Source organism: Diabrotica virgifera, chromosome 10 (assembly GCF_917563875.1).
Source record: "Diabrotica virgifera virgifera chromosome 10, PGI_DIABVI_V3a".
NCBI classification, from domain to species: domain Eukaryota; kingdom Metazoa; phylum Arthropoda; class Insecta; order Coleoptera; family Chrysomelidae; genus Diabrotica; species Diabrotica virgifera.
The window spans coordinates 93,266,491-93,282,462 of NC_065452.1; the positions used below are offsets into that span (position 1 = coordinate 93,266,491).

The window sequence follows — 15,972 nt, forward strand, 5'->3', positions numbered from 1 at the left end:
AAACCAGCTGCTCAAAATTTGTAATTTTCTGTAAAGTTCAATACTAGCAGATCTCTTAAACAACCGATTATACAATGACATTAAAAAAACTAAATAATATGACTTTTTTCATATGAATAATATAAAAATTTACTGAATCCGGACAAAATGGATTAAAATATGAGTGAAATTGAATGTGATACTGGATGTGAAGCCACTTAAAATCTTAAGACTATACATAAAGATATCACTACCTTATTTGGTTTGGCCTTTTTATAAATTATTACCAAATATTACTTGTTTTTGAAATCTTTTATTTTAATTTTCTTGAACATTATCAGTAAAGTGTCCATAATAGGTTAACAACGTATCTGTTTTTTTTTCGGAATTGTTTTTATTTTTGAAAATATAATAGAATCAATAATAAAATACAGAGACATTGAAAAAGGTCGTGAGTATTTATAAAACAAACGTATATAATTTATATTATTCTAATTTTTGTGGGATTTTTCTATCTGGAAAATTCAAAAGGCAATACATACATTAAAATACGGTTGAATTAAATACCTACATTTAAATTTATAAACGTTAAAATAATTTGTTGAAAATTGTTGACTAAAACCAAATGGTCTACTGTCGGCTCCAGGTCCCATGTTCTTTCTTATTAGGCCGTACAGCAACATTGAAGGTTTAGAGACATAATGCAGCACGGTGTTCATATTCATACTAGAACGATCAACATCCACAAAAACTGGAAATTTGTTTTATAGCGAGAACTAATAAATATGTAAAGAGAAGAGATTCAACTTCTTCCTCCAGAATATTGTGGTAGTGTAACAAGAAGTCCTATAAAGGAGATCACAACATGAGTAATACCGAGAATTACTCGAATCAAAATGGTGTCCAATACTGAAATAGGGCCGATGACAGGAAAAACCTCCCTGTCATTCCTAATAAAACAGTAGTCGTCAGTTTGACAAGGAGACGGAACCTAGATAACATCTGGATGCGCGATCTTTATGGAGAAACTTTCAAGGAGTTGAATGAGCTCAAATCTCATGGATCATTTCTACATAAGCGGCTTACATGGAACGTCCATTTGGTAATAATAACCAACAAAGTAAAGCTTTCTCTTGTCATGACATATGTCGAAGGATATGTAGGAAAACATGGGGTATGAAACCCAAAAAGATGTACTGGCTATAGTGAATACAAGTCGAATAAAACGAATCTCATGATGGCAGATCAATTTTGGTATAATATATATGTATGGCTCTAAAACAGATGAAACCAAGACTAAGCCTTAGTAAAAGCGGATGTAATCACTCTACTATCTTCATGGTGCTGGTTTTATGCAGTTGGATAGATCTACGTGGGCTGGGAAAACTATAAACCGAAATTGACTATTAGAATCCCTTTTCCTCATCCAGGAAAATTCATTCAGGAGAAAAAATATTAGGATATGGAAGCTAATTATGGGCACACTAGATAAGAAAATTGGAACCTGTATCTTTTGCAGACCTTGCCAAATTCCTAAACTCTCTGATAACGTTGTTGTTTTTTATCTAGAGCACAGGACTTCTTGGTTGAGATTAATGAAAACAGAGGGTTTGGTATATAGTTCTCACAACGAAGTGCCAGAGACAGCAGTAGTGACCTGCCTGAATATAAGAAGAAGAGTTTGTTTAATGAAAATAATAGGTTTGTTCTAGCAAACAGTCAAACTAGTCAGAAACCGTCAGCAAACAGGTGGTCAGTGAGAAAACATAATACAGTCACCAGAGCTATCCCCTCTCCTAGCGCTGGGCCACTATTCGCTGATGGTTTCAAACCGTTTGAAACTGATGCTAGAACAAACCTATTATTATTTTGCTTAATTTTTCCACATTTTTTTAAATTAAACGCAAAGTATTTTATGACTTTTACTGGTAGGATTTTACATTATGAACATTTTACTGATATTTTTTTCAATGTATGTGACTATTTTAACCCGTGTAGGCTTTAAATCTTTTGCTTGAATAAAAATGTAATTCTTACCAATAGTATACTATAATTTTACTTAAAGTTTAATAAAAAATAGCACAATACCTTCCAAGTAGCTGCGTTTCTCCTGAAATAGCAAAATGTGTTTTGGAACCAATTGTATATTTCGTTGAGTGTCAGTTGTTTATCGGGGGATTCAATAATAGACTGAAAAGGGATCAAAATATAATTTTTCATTGCTGCGATTTACGATTGAGACTTACCTGTCTAATTAAGGACGCATATGTAAATGGGGGCCTTACATCGGCATTCTTGTAAAATTCCCTATTTCTTTGAATTTCTGTAAATATTAAAAAATTTCACCAAATGCCAATTATTATTACTGTCTAATTTTTTTTATTTTCTAAACAACGTTCTAAAATTTTAAAGCATAAGATAATTTTATTAAATTACGCAACAAATCTATATTATACACCCACCGGTACGAAAAACGGGCACCCCACAAAAGGGTCATTTTTGATGTATCGAATTTCCTAAACCTGTTATCCGATTTATGTGATTTTTTTAATACGTTATAGTCTTATCCTTTAACAATATCGCTGTAATAATATTGTTGCTAGAGTGGTAAATTGTCATTATATACCGGGTGTGCCAATCAAACTATTTTTTTCTCAAAGTTCAACACACCCTGTGAAATATTCTAGCATTTATAAAATACTGAAATTAAAACCCAACTATAGCCTCAGGTTTTCTTTACATTCTGTTTTTTGATTCATTCACTTATGTTGGATAATAAGTTGGGTACTTGCCTAGCTCCGATGTGTAACAAACTTTAAAGGGGTAATTCAGCATGAAAAAATAATGACCGTTTGCTCTATAAACATATGTCCGCCAATAGTTCGTTTCCGAGATACGGGATGTTGAATTTTTTCTTACAAACTGACGATTTATTTATTTCTCTAAAACCGGTTGAGATATGCAAATGAAATTGGGTAGGTTTTAAGAGACAGTTATTGCGCATTTTTTGACAAGCAATTAAGAATTTTATATTCTCCATTGGCGTGCATACGGGTAATATTACCCGTCATATTACCCGTATGCACGCCAATGGAGAATATAAAATTTTTAGTTGCATGTAAAAAAATGCGCAATAACTGTCTCTTAAAACCTACCACATTTCATTTCCAAATCTCAACCGGTTTTAGAGAAATCAATAAATCGTCAGTTTGTAAGAAAAAATACAACATCCCATATCTTCGAAACGAAGCATTTGCGGATATATGTTTATGAAGCAAACGGTCATTATTTTTTCATGCAAAATTACCCCATAAAGTTTGTTACACTTATTTAGAAACACCTTGTATTGCTGAAGAGCATGGCTAGTTGTTAAAGTACCTAACTTTTGTATTATCCTACAGAAGCGAATGCATCAAAAAACAGAATGTTAAGAAAACCTGAGGCTATAGTTGGGTTTTAATTTCAGTATTTTTAAATGCTAGAATATTCCACAGGTTGTGTTGAACTCTGAGAAAAAAACACAGTTTGATTGGTATACCCGGTATACAATGACAATTTACCATTCTAGTAACAATATTATTACAGCGATATACAAAATCACTTAAATCGGACAACAGGTTTAGGAAATTCGAGACATCAAAAATGGCCAATTTTGTAGGGTGCCTGTTTTTCGTGTCGGTGAGTGTACATATATTTATATTACTAAGTAGATAATAATTTCCGATCAAAGATTTTTTTATTTACCTATGGTACAGTTTTACAGTTTTAGAATGGTTTTGGGTTACTATAGTAAAATTTACAAGAAGAATTCAGTGCTGGCTTCTCCATGTGGTAGGCCTACAAAATATTCTGATACGAATAATGAGAATATGCAATCGATTGATGAGTATAGATGATTGTGGTGGGTCCAGTTATTTTTGTATTTTTTTGCCAATTAAATAGTTCAAAATTAATGAACGATTTTTGGGAATAACACTAGCCGACACAAACATTCAGATTACTTTAAAAATTGTGTTTATATGGGATTAAGGCACAATTGATTGTAACACACATTTATGGCACAAATTTTTTACTAACAAAAGTTTGACGTTTTGATAGGCGTTACCTTCCCCCATGTACGGTGGCATTTTACCTTAATCATGGTGTAAAAAGGTCTCGGTAGAACTTTTCAAAAATAATGCCTTTTTCCTGCAGACTTAGATATAATTTTTTCAAATAAATATGTTCTTCTATATCCCTCTTCTTTTTTGAATAAACTGTACTTAATTATTTTCTTTTTTGTTGTTTTTAGATTAAAAAACTGTTACAGGGACTCCCGTAATTTTCACAATTTTTATTTCAGAATTGTTTGAAAGCGGTTTCCGCATTGGAAATCGAAAATTCAAAACAAAATAAAAAGTTTTAATTTCATTACAATTTATTGTGGTTCAATCCCTTTAAAAATATCTAAACATATATTATTTTGTTTAAGATTGATAATATACCAGTTATAGATCTGTAGGTTTGTTGTGTTTATCCATTTACCTATATGTCAAGTGAGGTTCAGTTGTCTATGGAAAGCATATTTTAGTAGTAATTTATGCGACATGTGAGTGGTACTTTAATTAGTAAATTATTTTAAACCATAAAGAATAATATCTTTTGTGTAGGTATTTAAAGATTTTTACTGCGCATTAACGATAAAAATTTAAAAATATTTTGCTACATACTCATAGTAGAATTTTAGCTGTTTGATTTTAAGTAAAACATACCACCAAAATGTTTTCATAAATTTAATAATAGAACATTAAAAACACAATGAATTGTTACAAAGACTCATAACAGAAGAAATTATTAAGTCTATCTGATCTTTAGAATACGTGGATCAGCTTATTTCTAAAAAGATTTAGTTTAAAAAATGATATATTCTACCAATATACCAATATATAAGCCACAAAGCTAACACTGAATCCTTCTATAGGTATATATTACTATTCTTGTAGACTCATGAATATATGTGACAGGTACATCTGTGACAGCCAACTATGACCTCGAAGAAGAGTAAAACAAGAATTCCAAAATAATCAAACCCCTAATGTCATTTAATTAAATTGTTGAAGAGGATTACAAAGCACATCAAACAGATGAGTTTTAATCTACATAGAAGACCAGAACAACTAAATTAATAAAAAGTTAAAAAATCTACGAAATAATTGTAAATGCTTAAAATGGACTTGTCTGGTGTTTGGTTTCTGTTTTTTTTTTTCTATACATCGACAGGTAAAATATGATATACGACCATGTGTTTGACATATAAAGATCCTGCAACAGGAAAAATAATATTCTACTTTGATATGTTTAAAAAATGGTCTAAATAATTTAAAAAAGGAAGAGGAAGGAAGAAAATACAAGATGTCAAGACAGACTTCAAACAAAATGCATCAACTAAAAAAATTATAATCGTGACTGAGAAGTCGTCAGAAAAATAGAGAAAAACGACAGATTTCATAGGATAACATTGGATAATGTTATAGTTACTAATATGATACTTTATTTTATCTACATTTTTAGACGCTAAAGATAATTATACAGTAAAACCTGCCATATCCGGATCAATGTGGCGACAGACCGATCCGGATATGAAAAAATCCAGATATCAAGACCACTTCTGTGACCGCTTCTTTTATAGTCTCTGAAGCGTTTTCTCCTTCATACATTCCAGTAATCAACGCCATAAATAACTTTCGTCGATAGACACATTTTATAGATTCTATAATACATTATTTCGCCATCATTTTTTTAGGTCGGGATGAAAGGGTGCGTTGTCCAACAGCAGGGCTGCCTTTCTCGGTAGATCCGGACGGCAGAACCGTCCGGATATGGGGAGGTCCGGATATGGCAGGTTGTACTGTATTTAAAATTCATAAACCTCTTCATAAATTATGTGAGACATGTATGAAAGAGTAATAACAACTAGTGTTATGATAGTTGTAGGCGAGATTAATAAATTTCCTGTGAGAGGGCTAGTTCTCAATGTGAGCATCATTATTTTCTATCACCAGTTTTCAATCAGTTAACAGGAAAGCACCAAGGATATATTTTAGTTCAGACAGCAAAGACAGAAGAAAGATGCTCTGATACCAAAAACTTAAAAATTGAATAGGAAAAACACAGAATATTTACAATGCCTACTTCAAGATGGAGATACTACCATAAATAAGATTGTTAACATGAAGAAAAAAGTGAATAGTATACGGTGTAAAAATCTACCTATGTTTTTGTTGGAAAATGTTTGGTGGGATGTGCCCTAAAAGGTATTTGTGAAGTGGCATGTATTTGGAAGTGCGTAATGTTGGTGTAATACAAGACAGAAATATATGATGTTGATAATACTTGTGGGATTCAAAAAGCATTTTTCAGCAAGTTACCCATGGATTTGCAACAAAATTGCAAACCTGAAACTGATACAGGAAGATCAACACATGCGCAGGTTTATCTACGAATAACAAATTGTAGAAGTGGAAATAAGTGTAAATTTATCATTTAACTTGCACAGATGTACCAGTGGGGCCTTTTATCGGCTCTGCTACTACATTTTTTTCTGTTACAATATATAAATTTTTACATAGTAGAGTACATATTTTCTTTATTTATCTGCAATCATTATACCTTGTTGGACATCTAATCCAGCTCTTTCCAACATGTATGGTAAACCTATGTTGCAGCATGAAAATGAAAATAAGGAAAAGATAAAAATAATGTAATTTATATAGTTAGAAATTCTTTTTATTGGGTAATACCTAGTGTTGTGTTACATAGTTTAATATTCTCGTAATGACTGTTATGCAGGGAAAAATACAAGGAAGGAGAAGCGTAGGAAGACATAAAAGGTCAGGTCTGCGCAACCTGAAAGACTGGTACAGATGTACAGCATATAAACTTATCTGATCAGCTGTCTTTGAATGAGAATAGCTATGTTAATTGCCGACGTCCGTCAGAGAGATGGGACTTGAAGAAGAATATATGAATATTAGTTTGTAAAAGCTTTTGAGCATCATAAGCTGATAGAAATACTTTACAAAGTCAAAGTTGAAAAGGACATCTAAATTAGAAAGAATTTATGTTGTAGGCAAAAGGCTCGCATACGAGTAGGACACCATAACACATATGATATTGATATACAGCGAGAAGACAAATGGAGTGCAGTCAAATACAATCAGATATGCAGACGATAAGGTCATTTCATGTGCCACTATAGAGGTGCGTCAAGAGCTTTTAAATAGTATTAACGCAAAAGAAGAAAGACTTGTACTGAACATAAACGTATCTCAAACTAAGTTCAGGATATTTAGTAGAACACGAACACTGAATACTATCTGTGGTTAAGAAAAGTCTAAGAAAGCTTCGCATCTCATGGATGGAATATGTATATAAAACAAATGTTCTACAAAGGGCTAATACTAAGAGAAAATTATTGACCACATTAAATTGCAGAAAAATAGCATATCTGAGGCACACCTTGAGAGGAAAAAAATAACACTTGAAACTGATATTTATTGGAAATTGAGAGAACTGGAAGAATGGGTCAATATTTGGAGAAAGAAAGACCAATCATGGCCCTAAACATTCGAGAATGGACATGTATCAGATGTGCTGAACAGTTTTTCCATATGGAACACAATCAATCAAATCTTGCTCTAGTGATCGCCAATATGCGGGAGACCTTATAGAACTCAAAGAAAAAGGCCTTTGATTATCAATATTGGTTAAGCAATGGTATGGATATATCAAAATCTAGTGCTATTACCATTAGTGCTCTAATATTATTAATAAAAAATACCTTTGCGTATATTTATATCTCTTTCTAATAAAACAATAAAATATGAATATTATTAAGGACGTTTATTCGGTGGAGATATCCATTTGTTATTGATTCGTAACACATAAAGTAATTGGTTATGAAAAAAGTCGATATTCACAATCTTGGGTAGTTGATTGTTGGTAAAAAAAGGTTGGGCTACCGGTACATATTGTAAGTCCCGAAATCGGAAGCCCAACCTTTTTTACTACCAATGAACTATCCAAGATTGTGAGTATTGACTTTTTTCACAACCAATTGCATTATGGACTCACATTGGCAACCTTTTCATCACTTAAAACAACATTAGTCCAGTATAGTCCAGAAAGCCACTGCGCATCCGATAGGAAAAATATTCTGATTCGGATTATTTGCACAATCTTACTCAAAAAGGACTCCTTTTAACAAATTTGCATGTTGCCAGGACCAAAACGTGGTCAACAATTTTTTAAACGTTTTTTTTTTGTTTTTTTCCTAAAATTATTTTTTTGCATGGAAAAGAGTTTTTTTAGGTTTTTTTTTGGATCATTCCAAACAGAAAAGGTCTTTAGTGACTTTTCTCTAAAAATGATAGTTTTTGACATATAATCGATTAAAAATTGAAAAACTGCGAAATCGGCCATTTTTAACCCTCAAAAAGTATGTGGAAAACTGAAAATTTGAATGTTGCCAAGGTAGGTAGATATTCTTTAAACATCGATTGATGAAATCCCGAAGAGTTTTTTGCAATACAATATCCAAAACTCCTTTGTTTTTTAATTGTTAATCAAGCGTGCGCGACACTATTTTCCACCGTTGCATGTGTTTACAGTATGGTGCAAATGAAAGGAATAAATTCGTTTTTTCGTAAACTGGCGACTTTAAGGAAAAATCTCCAAAGAGGTCGATTTTTATTTTTAAGTTATGATATTGTGGTATATATGTTATACTAGTGACGTCATCCATCTGGACGTGATGACGTAATTGATGATCTTTTTAAATGAGAATAGGAGTCGTGTGCTAGCTCATTTGAAAGGTTCTTCAATTTTCTATTCAGTAATATAAACATTTACATAATTATTTATACAGGGTGTCCGAAAAAAATTTATTAAATTAAATTATTTGACAAAAAAAGAAAAATGTATGTAATTTATTTAATTCAAAATACATTTTACTGCTTTCAAAAATCAGAAAACAAAGTTAATTTCACAAATCAACATTGCTTTTCGCTTAACTTCCAAGAGGCAGGTGGCTGGCGGGAGCTGGCTTGAACATTGAATTTAATCTAAAAGCAATGTTTATTTGTGAAATAAACATTCTTTAGTTTTCGGGTAACAGTAAAATGTATTTTGAATTAAATAAATTACATACATTATTCTTTTTTTCAAATAATTTAATTAAAAACTTTTTTTTGGACACCCTGTATAAATAATTATGTAAATGTAATGTATGTATTACTGAATAGAGAATTGAAGAACATTTCAAATGAGCTAGCACACGACCCCTATTCTCATTTAAAAAAATCATCGATTACGTCATCACGTCCAGATGGATGACGTCACTAGTATACCATATATGCCACAATGTCGTAACTTAAAAATAAAAATCGACCTGTTTCGGGATTTTTCCTTAAAGTCGCCGGTTTACGAAAAAACGAATTTATTCCTTTCATTTGCACCATACTGTATACACATGCAACGGTGGAAAACAGTGTCGCGCACGCTTGATTATCAATTAAAAAACAAAGGAGATTTGAATACTGTATTGCAAAAAACTCTTCGGGATTTCATGAATCGATGTTTAAAGAATATCTACCTACTTTGGCAACATTCAAATTTTCAGTTTTTCAAATAGTTTTTGAGGGTTAAAAATGGCCGATTTCGCAATTTTTCAATTTTTAATGGCTTATATGTCAAAAACTATCACTTTTAGAGAAAAGTCACTAAAGACCTTTTCTGTTTGGAATGATCCAAAAAACCTAAAAACTTTTTTCCATGCAAAAAAAATAATTTTAGGAAAAAACAAAAAAAAAACGTTTAAAACATTTTTGTCCACCTTTTGGTCCTGGCAACATGCAAATTTGTTAAAAGGAGTCCTTTTTGAGTAAGATTGTGCAAAAAATCCGAATATTTTTCCTAGCGGATGCGCAGTGGCTTTCTGGACTAGTACACATGTGGTATACATCAGGTTGTGTATTAAATAATTTTTTGTACATACAGGGAACAAATTATGACAATAAAGTAATAAAGAATACTTACCACCTGCTAAAGATAATGCTGACTTATCACTCAGTCTCCTCCTTATTGGCCCTGCAACGTTTGGTGCCGGTGAGTGCAACACTGGGGACCTCACTGCCGAGACCATAGGTCCCATAGAAACTGGAGGTTGGGGTAAAGCAGAACTCACAGGTAGCTTCACAGAACCAACTGGCGAGTCTTTATGAGGATCCGGAGAGCTCATCTGCTTAGAAAGATGCAAATGATGCATCATGGCTTGGAGGCGGTCTCGTTCTTTTTGTAGTTGAAGTTCTAATTGTGAGACTACTTGCATTTGTACCCGTGCTTGAGCCGTAGAACGGTCATCTAAGATGTGTTCTGTGTTTAAATGCCTGAAACAAAGGCGTGACTCAAAAAAAAAACAGAAAATATTTTTTATAGAAAGTAATGTTCACACTTATAAGCATAATCAATGGGCTCAGAATGCCAGAATTCAAACAGATGCCAGTAGGAAAAAGAACAAGAGGGAGACCGAAGCTGAGATATTTAGAACAAATAGAAAATTACATAATAACCTTAAAAATAAAAAACTGGAGAAAAAAGCACGAAACAGATCAGAATGGAGAAGAATCCTGGAACAGGCCAAGACCCAGAAAGGGCTGTCGAGCCAGTGATGATGATGATAAATGGGATAAGAAATAACAAACAACCGGGAGAAAACGAAATAGCTGTCGAAATGCTAAATAATGGAGGGGAGGAACTACAAACAAGGATGTACAGCTATATTATAAAGGATGTAAAGAATGTATCAAGAGGATATTTGATGAGGCAAATATGCATAAAGATTGGACCACAGCTTTATTATGCCCCATATACAAAAAGGGGGATATATTGGCATGTGAAAATTACAGAAGAGTTGCTCTGTTGGATATTTGTTACAAGGTATTATCCAGGATGATAAGTGACAGAGTCAACAAATTTGCTGAAGATAAATTAGGTGAACATCAGGCCGGTTTTAGAGTTAATACATATATAAGTGGCAGATCAGATTTCTACACTAAAAGAAATCCAGACTACCTGTTATGAATATAAAAGCCGGTTTTCACGATACGTCTTATTGTACGTTTTTTTGGATAGGACAAACCCTATACTAGTGATGTAACGAATGTCATTTTTTGAACATTCGCGAATACGAATGCGAATATCTGCTACCGACATTCGCGAATGCGGATGCGAATGCGAATATTCAGTTTTTTTTAATTTGTTTCTATTTTTGTAATGTTTCCTAAATTTATAATGAAAAGTTAATTGATATTTAGTGTAAATCAATCTGAATCTTAAGCTTTATTACATATAATACCAAATAATAAAAAAAGTGAAGGCTGATAATATGATTATACAAGGTTAAGTTCTATATATCTATTGCCCTTCATTTGTCCAAAGTTGAACGTAGGCCTCCCCCTTATTTTTCCACTCTTCTCGGTTCAGTGCTAATGCTGTCGATCTGGTCCCTGCGTATCTTTTTAGGTCATTCGACCATCTCGTCTGTGGTCTGCCCCTTCCTCTTTTATAGTCCCAAGGTCTCCAGTTATCGCTTCATTCCATCTTCCGTCTCTTTGTCTGCTGTTGTTTCCTGCATATTTCCATTTGAGAGGAGCTGCATGTTTGAGGTTAAGTTACCTTTTCTTAATAAAAAAAGATGAGAAGTGAATAGATTTTGATTTTATTAGCCTAATATTATCTTAAAATTATATTTTTTTCTGGTTTTCATATTCGCAAAACTTTCGCACAAATTTCGTGAATGCGGATGCGAATGCGAATATGCAAAAACATGCGAATATTCGCGAATGCGAATACGAATATTCGTTACAACATCACTACCCTATACAATAAAATGTGGCGTGTAAACAGCAAAATTATGTTATTTTTAACCCAAGTACAACGAATGCTTCAATGTTCAATTTACTTTAAATTCTTGTAATATGCAGTTCACTATGTAGTGAGTGTACACAATATTTGTCAAAGTCACATCAGTTGTCATTTGTCACTATCGCTTACTTGAACACTACCGCCAAAGCAAGGAACTGTCATTCATTGTTCTTACATTTTTTGACTTGCCAAGATGTAGTACCCGGATTTATTTTTTCATCTGTTTGTCCTTCGTACAGTGTGTGTTTTATGTTACCTATGTGTTAGTTGCCAATATAAAAAATTTCTTATCAAACAAATGCTGCATTTTGCTGGGATATCTTCCTGATTTGACGAAGTAAGTCTACGTTATTGTAATTTTTGTTCAACATCAACTTCGATTTTTTGTCAAAGTTTTTTCCACCTCCTATATCTTTTGCTACAATGGCGTTTTTTTGGCTTATTTCAGATGCCCTTGATGATGCTAAGTTAGCGAAAGTAGGTATACTTGGGCAAGATTTAATTAAACTAGGTGCTCGATATCTGCCTTTTAATCCTATACATTCCATACATTCGAGCATTCAACCTACTTCTATTGAACCAGGAAAAGTCAAAGTACATGACACTCGGAAACGCAGAAAAAAGAAGAAAGGCAGTTTACTTTCATATCTAATGAATCAAGTGAATATAATTTCAAGAGAGTGGTCCATTTTACGTATCTGGGGGTTATTATAAAAGAGAAAGGTCAGGAAGAATGGGAACTAAACTTCAGATTGGCTAAGGGAAATAAAAAGGTGGGAAGTCTAAGACCACTGATGAAATCCAAATATGTATCGAGAAAAACCAAGTCAAGGATATATAAAACGGCAGTAGTGACGTATGGTAACGAAATATGAACAATGAAAAAAGCAAATACGGAGAAATTGGAAAGATGGGAAAGGAAAATGCTCAGAGCTATATATGGAGGGAAAACACGGTGGAAGGATGGGTGCGACAAACAAACAGAGCTAGAGGAACTGTATTACGAACCAAGCATCAGTCGCTTCATAAAGGCACAGAGAGTGAGGTGGATGGGGCATGTGTTGAGAATGGAAAGGAAGAGGATGCCAAAGATGATCCTAAGATGGGGCCCAGTCACGAAAAGAAGGAAAGAACGATCCAGACCAATGGATGGTAATTGTAAGCCAATTTAGTGGGTGTGGAGCATGATAGGACAAGAAGCCATCCCACTTGATTCAAAGTTTTGTTCAATTTTGTAATATATAAATATTATATTAATTGTATTTTAGCTCTAGGCCTTCAAGGCCTTTTGAGCTTTGTAAATAAAATAAATGTTCACACTGTACATTAAACTCTTTATTACGAACAGTTTTTCTGACATTTATTGTTTTCCTCGAAAAGAGCATCGACAGCGATATAATTTGCGTCAAAGTCAACATTAATTTTGCCTTTTTTCTGAACTAATTAATACCTGAAAGAAAGAGGATTTAACCGAAACATCAAATTAGAAAATTTTGTCCTGCTCGTCGCCGCAGTTTAAAGTCACAAAAGAAAAAGGCAAAAACCAACCTGGCATAAATTAAAGAAGACATCCGCGTAGTTTAAAAACTCTAATTACGCCATGTTTAATTAATATGCAAGGCGTTTGATCGCCACGTTGCCGGATTTAATGTTAATCTCCCAAGGAGTCTATTCGTCCCCCAAGTCCTTTGTACAGGGTGGCTAACATGCCGTTGTGGGGCGATAAAATCTTTAGATGGAAATGTTTTATTTATGAACAATGGTCCGGAGTTAAGGGCTAAATGTTTTATGGTGAAACCGATTTAAAAATGTAACTGATATTTATTAAGGTTTTTTTGCTACTGAGATCCATTAAGTTATTTTAAAAGGAACACAAAACATTAATTAATATATACATATCTACTTTTTTTCACGTTCCTCCAAAAGAAGAAAATGTAACTTATCACACACAAATGTCAACAAAACCAGTCCCAAATAGATTATTTAGTCTAACGATTTAGTTTAAATTAAGTTAAACCTAACATTAAGAATTGAAGGGTAAAAAGTAAAAAGGTAAAACGGCAAAATATTAAATAAGTACTTGAAATATGAATTGTGAAAAAGAGTTGACTATATCGAAGGATACTCAAGATCCCGTGGACTGACTGAATCACAAATGAGGAGGTTCTCAGAGAGTGAAGAAGAACCGAGAGATACTGATTACCATCAAATCTAGAAAATTACAGTACTTCGGACACATTATGTAAAATACATCTGGATATGCCCTCCTACAAGTCATCCTGCAAAGAAAAATATTTGGAAAGCGAGGTAGGAAGAAGAATAAATTCCTGGTTAAAGAACTTCAAAACCTGGTTCAACACAACATCATTCTAGCTTTTCCGCTTTGCTACAGACAAGATAAAGATTGCCCTAACGATCTGTAACATTTGCCACGGATAGGCACATGAACAACAAGAATAGAAATAAAGAACCGAAAATAGTTCATACGGTATTTATGCATCGGAAAGAAGCATATGATAGACTAGAGGAGTTGTGGTGAGTATTTAAACACCAGGTACTTTTTTCACTATTTACAACTTGTGAAGCCTAATGGAAAAAATCGAAGCAAAAGTAGCCAAGGACGTAAGCAATACTGTCAGCTTGGACAAATAAGTAACGGGTGTAGAATTAGGATTGTGGCCTAAATTTAGGACAGCAGAGGAAAGAATACTCAACATAACCAACAAAAGCGACAGATGAACATATTCAAGTTGTAGGTTCTTCTATCAAAAGTAGTAAAAACTAGTACAGGTATAGTAGAGAGTGATAAATTTCATATAAAAGTAGGATTGCATCAGGTCTCAGAGCTAACTCCGTAGCTAAAATTGGCTCACGTATTCTAGACTTGTATGTTAAGGCAGCCTAAGGATGCCTTTTTGTTGGAGGCCGTCTACTGCAGCAAATAGGCTTATTGTACATCGTCCATATATTTTTGAAGTCACTTGGTAGTCTCTAAAAAGTGTTTGCCGCCTGTAATATAATGCCTTGCAGTTATGTAAGATATGGTTGGCTATTTAAGATTCTCTGCTATAGAGTCTGCAGCTCAGTCGCCACGAAACAGTCCCACTGTATGTCGGAGTCCCTTGACTGGCACATGTCCAATGAGGACGCTTGTTATGACTCTGGTTGATTGCTTTTTTCCGCAGTACTACCGCGCCATTAACAGATATCCGTCCGACCGTACATTTTGCAATGTGCTTCACCGGTTATACTTTCCTAGTGAGAGTTATGTTGTATTCGGTTCCCAGTTATTTTTGAACAGTATTTTTTTGCACTTCTACTGCTGGCTTTAGATCAAAGTATTATATTAGCCGATCACCTTCTGGTAAGTTCATCAGCTCATTCATTGCCGTGTATTCCCCGGTGACCTGCAACCTATACCAGTGTGATACTGTTACATGCACCCAGTCAGTCGAGTTCTTTTCTACATTTCCATACAAGTATAGATTCCAGCTTAGGGCTTTTAAGAGCTCCCATGGCCGCTTGACTATCTACGACCCACCCCTATTGAATATTCCTACACCGGATCATTATGCAGTTTTAGACCCGTTTGTGGACCATTTTTCTCTGTGTACCACTCCTATAATTCCAAGATAAGTCTTTGAACCTTATTTAGTTTGAGGTTGAGACTCCGTTGCTGTAATATTAAAGCGTTGGCATTCAATTCATAGATATCCTGCAGAGAAAGTGAAAAAAAAGTCAACAAGACAGCCAGAATATCGGGATACTTGAGAGATATATGAAGGAACACATATGAGCGTAGAGAGCACAATCTGGATATATAAAGCATGTGTCAGGCCAGTACTTAATATACACAACGGAAACAAGAGCTGCAACGTCGCGTACAAAACGATTGATGAGAACTACATAAATTGAAGGATTCAGAACCATAGGAGGAATTTCTCTCAGAGATAGAATAAGACATGAGGATACTTTAAGAGAAACTGGGTTTCAGGATGTGATGAGACGGCCATGAGCACAACGCCGCAAATG

At 33.8% G+C, this 15,972-nt stretch overlaps 1 protein-coding gene across 2 annotated transcripts in view; it reads right to left on the minus strand.

Moving 5' to 3' along the window:
* Positions 1–15,972, minus strand: part of LOC114333324 (forkhead box protein P1) — a 1,033,408-nt gene that overhangs the window by 60,793 nt on the left and 956,643 nt on the right. For both annotated transcript variants that reach the window (XM_050641264.1, XM_050641265.1), the window contains 3 exons: positions 10,054–10,403; positions 2,226–2,302; positions 2,068–2,169 (listed from right to left, as the gene is read on the minus strand). In XM_050641264.1, the coding sequence (XP_050497221.1) occupies positions 2,068–2,169; positions 2,226–2,302; positions 10,054–10,403 (529 nt within the window). The remainder of the gene's footprint in view (positions 1–2,067; positions 2,170–2,225; positions 2,303–10,053; positions 10,404–15,972) is intronic.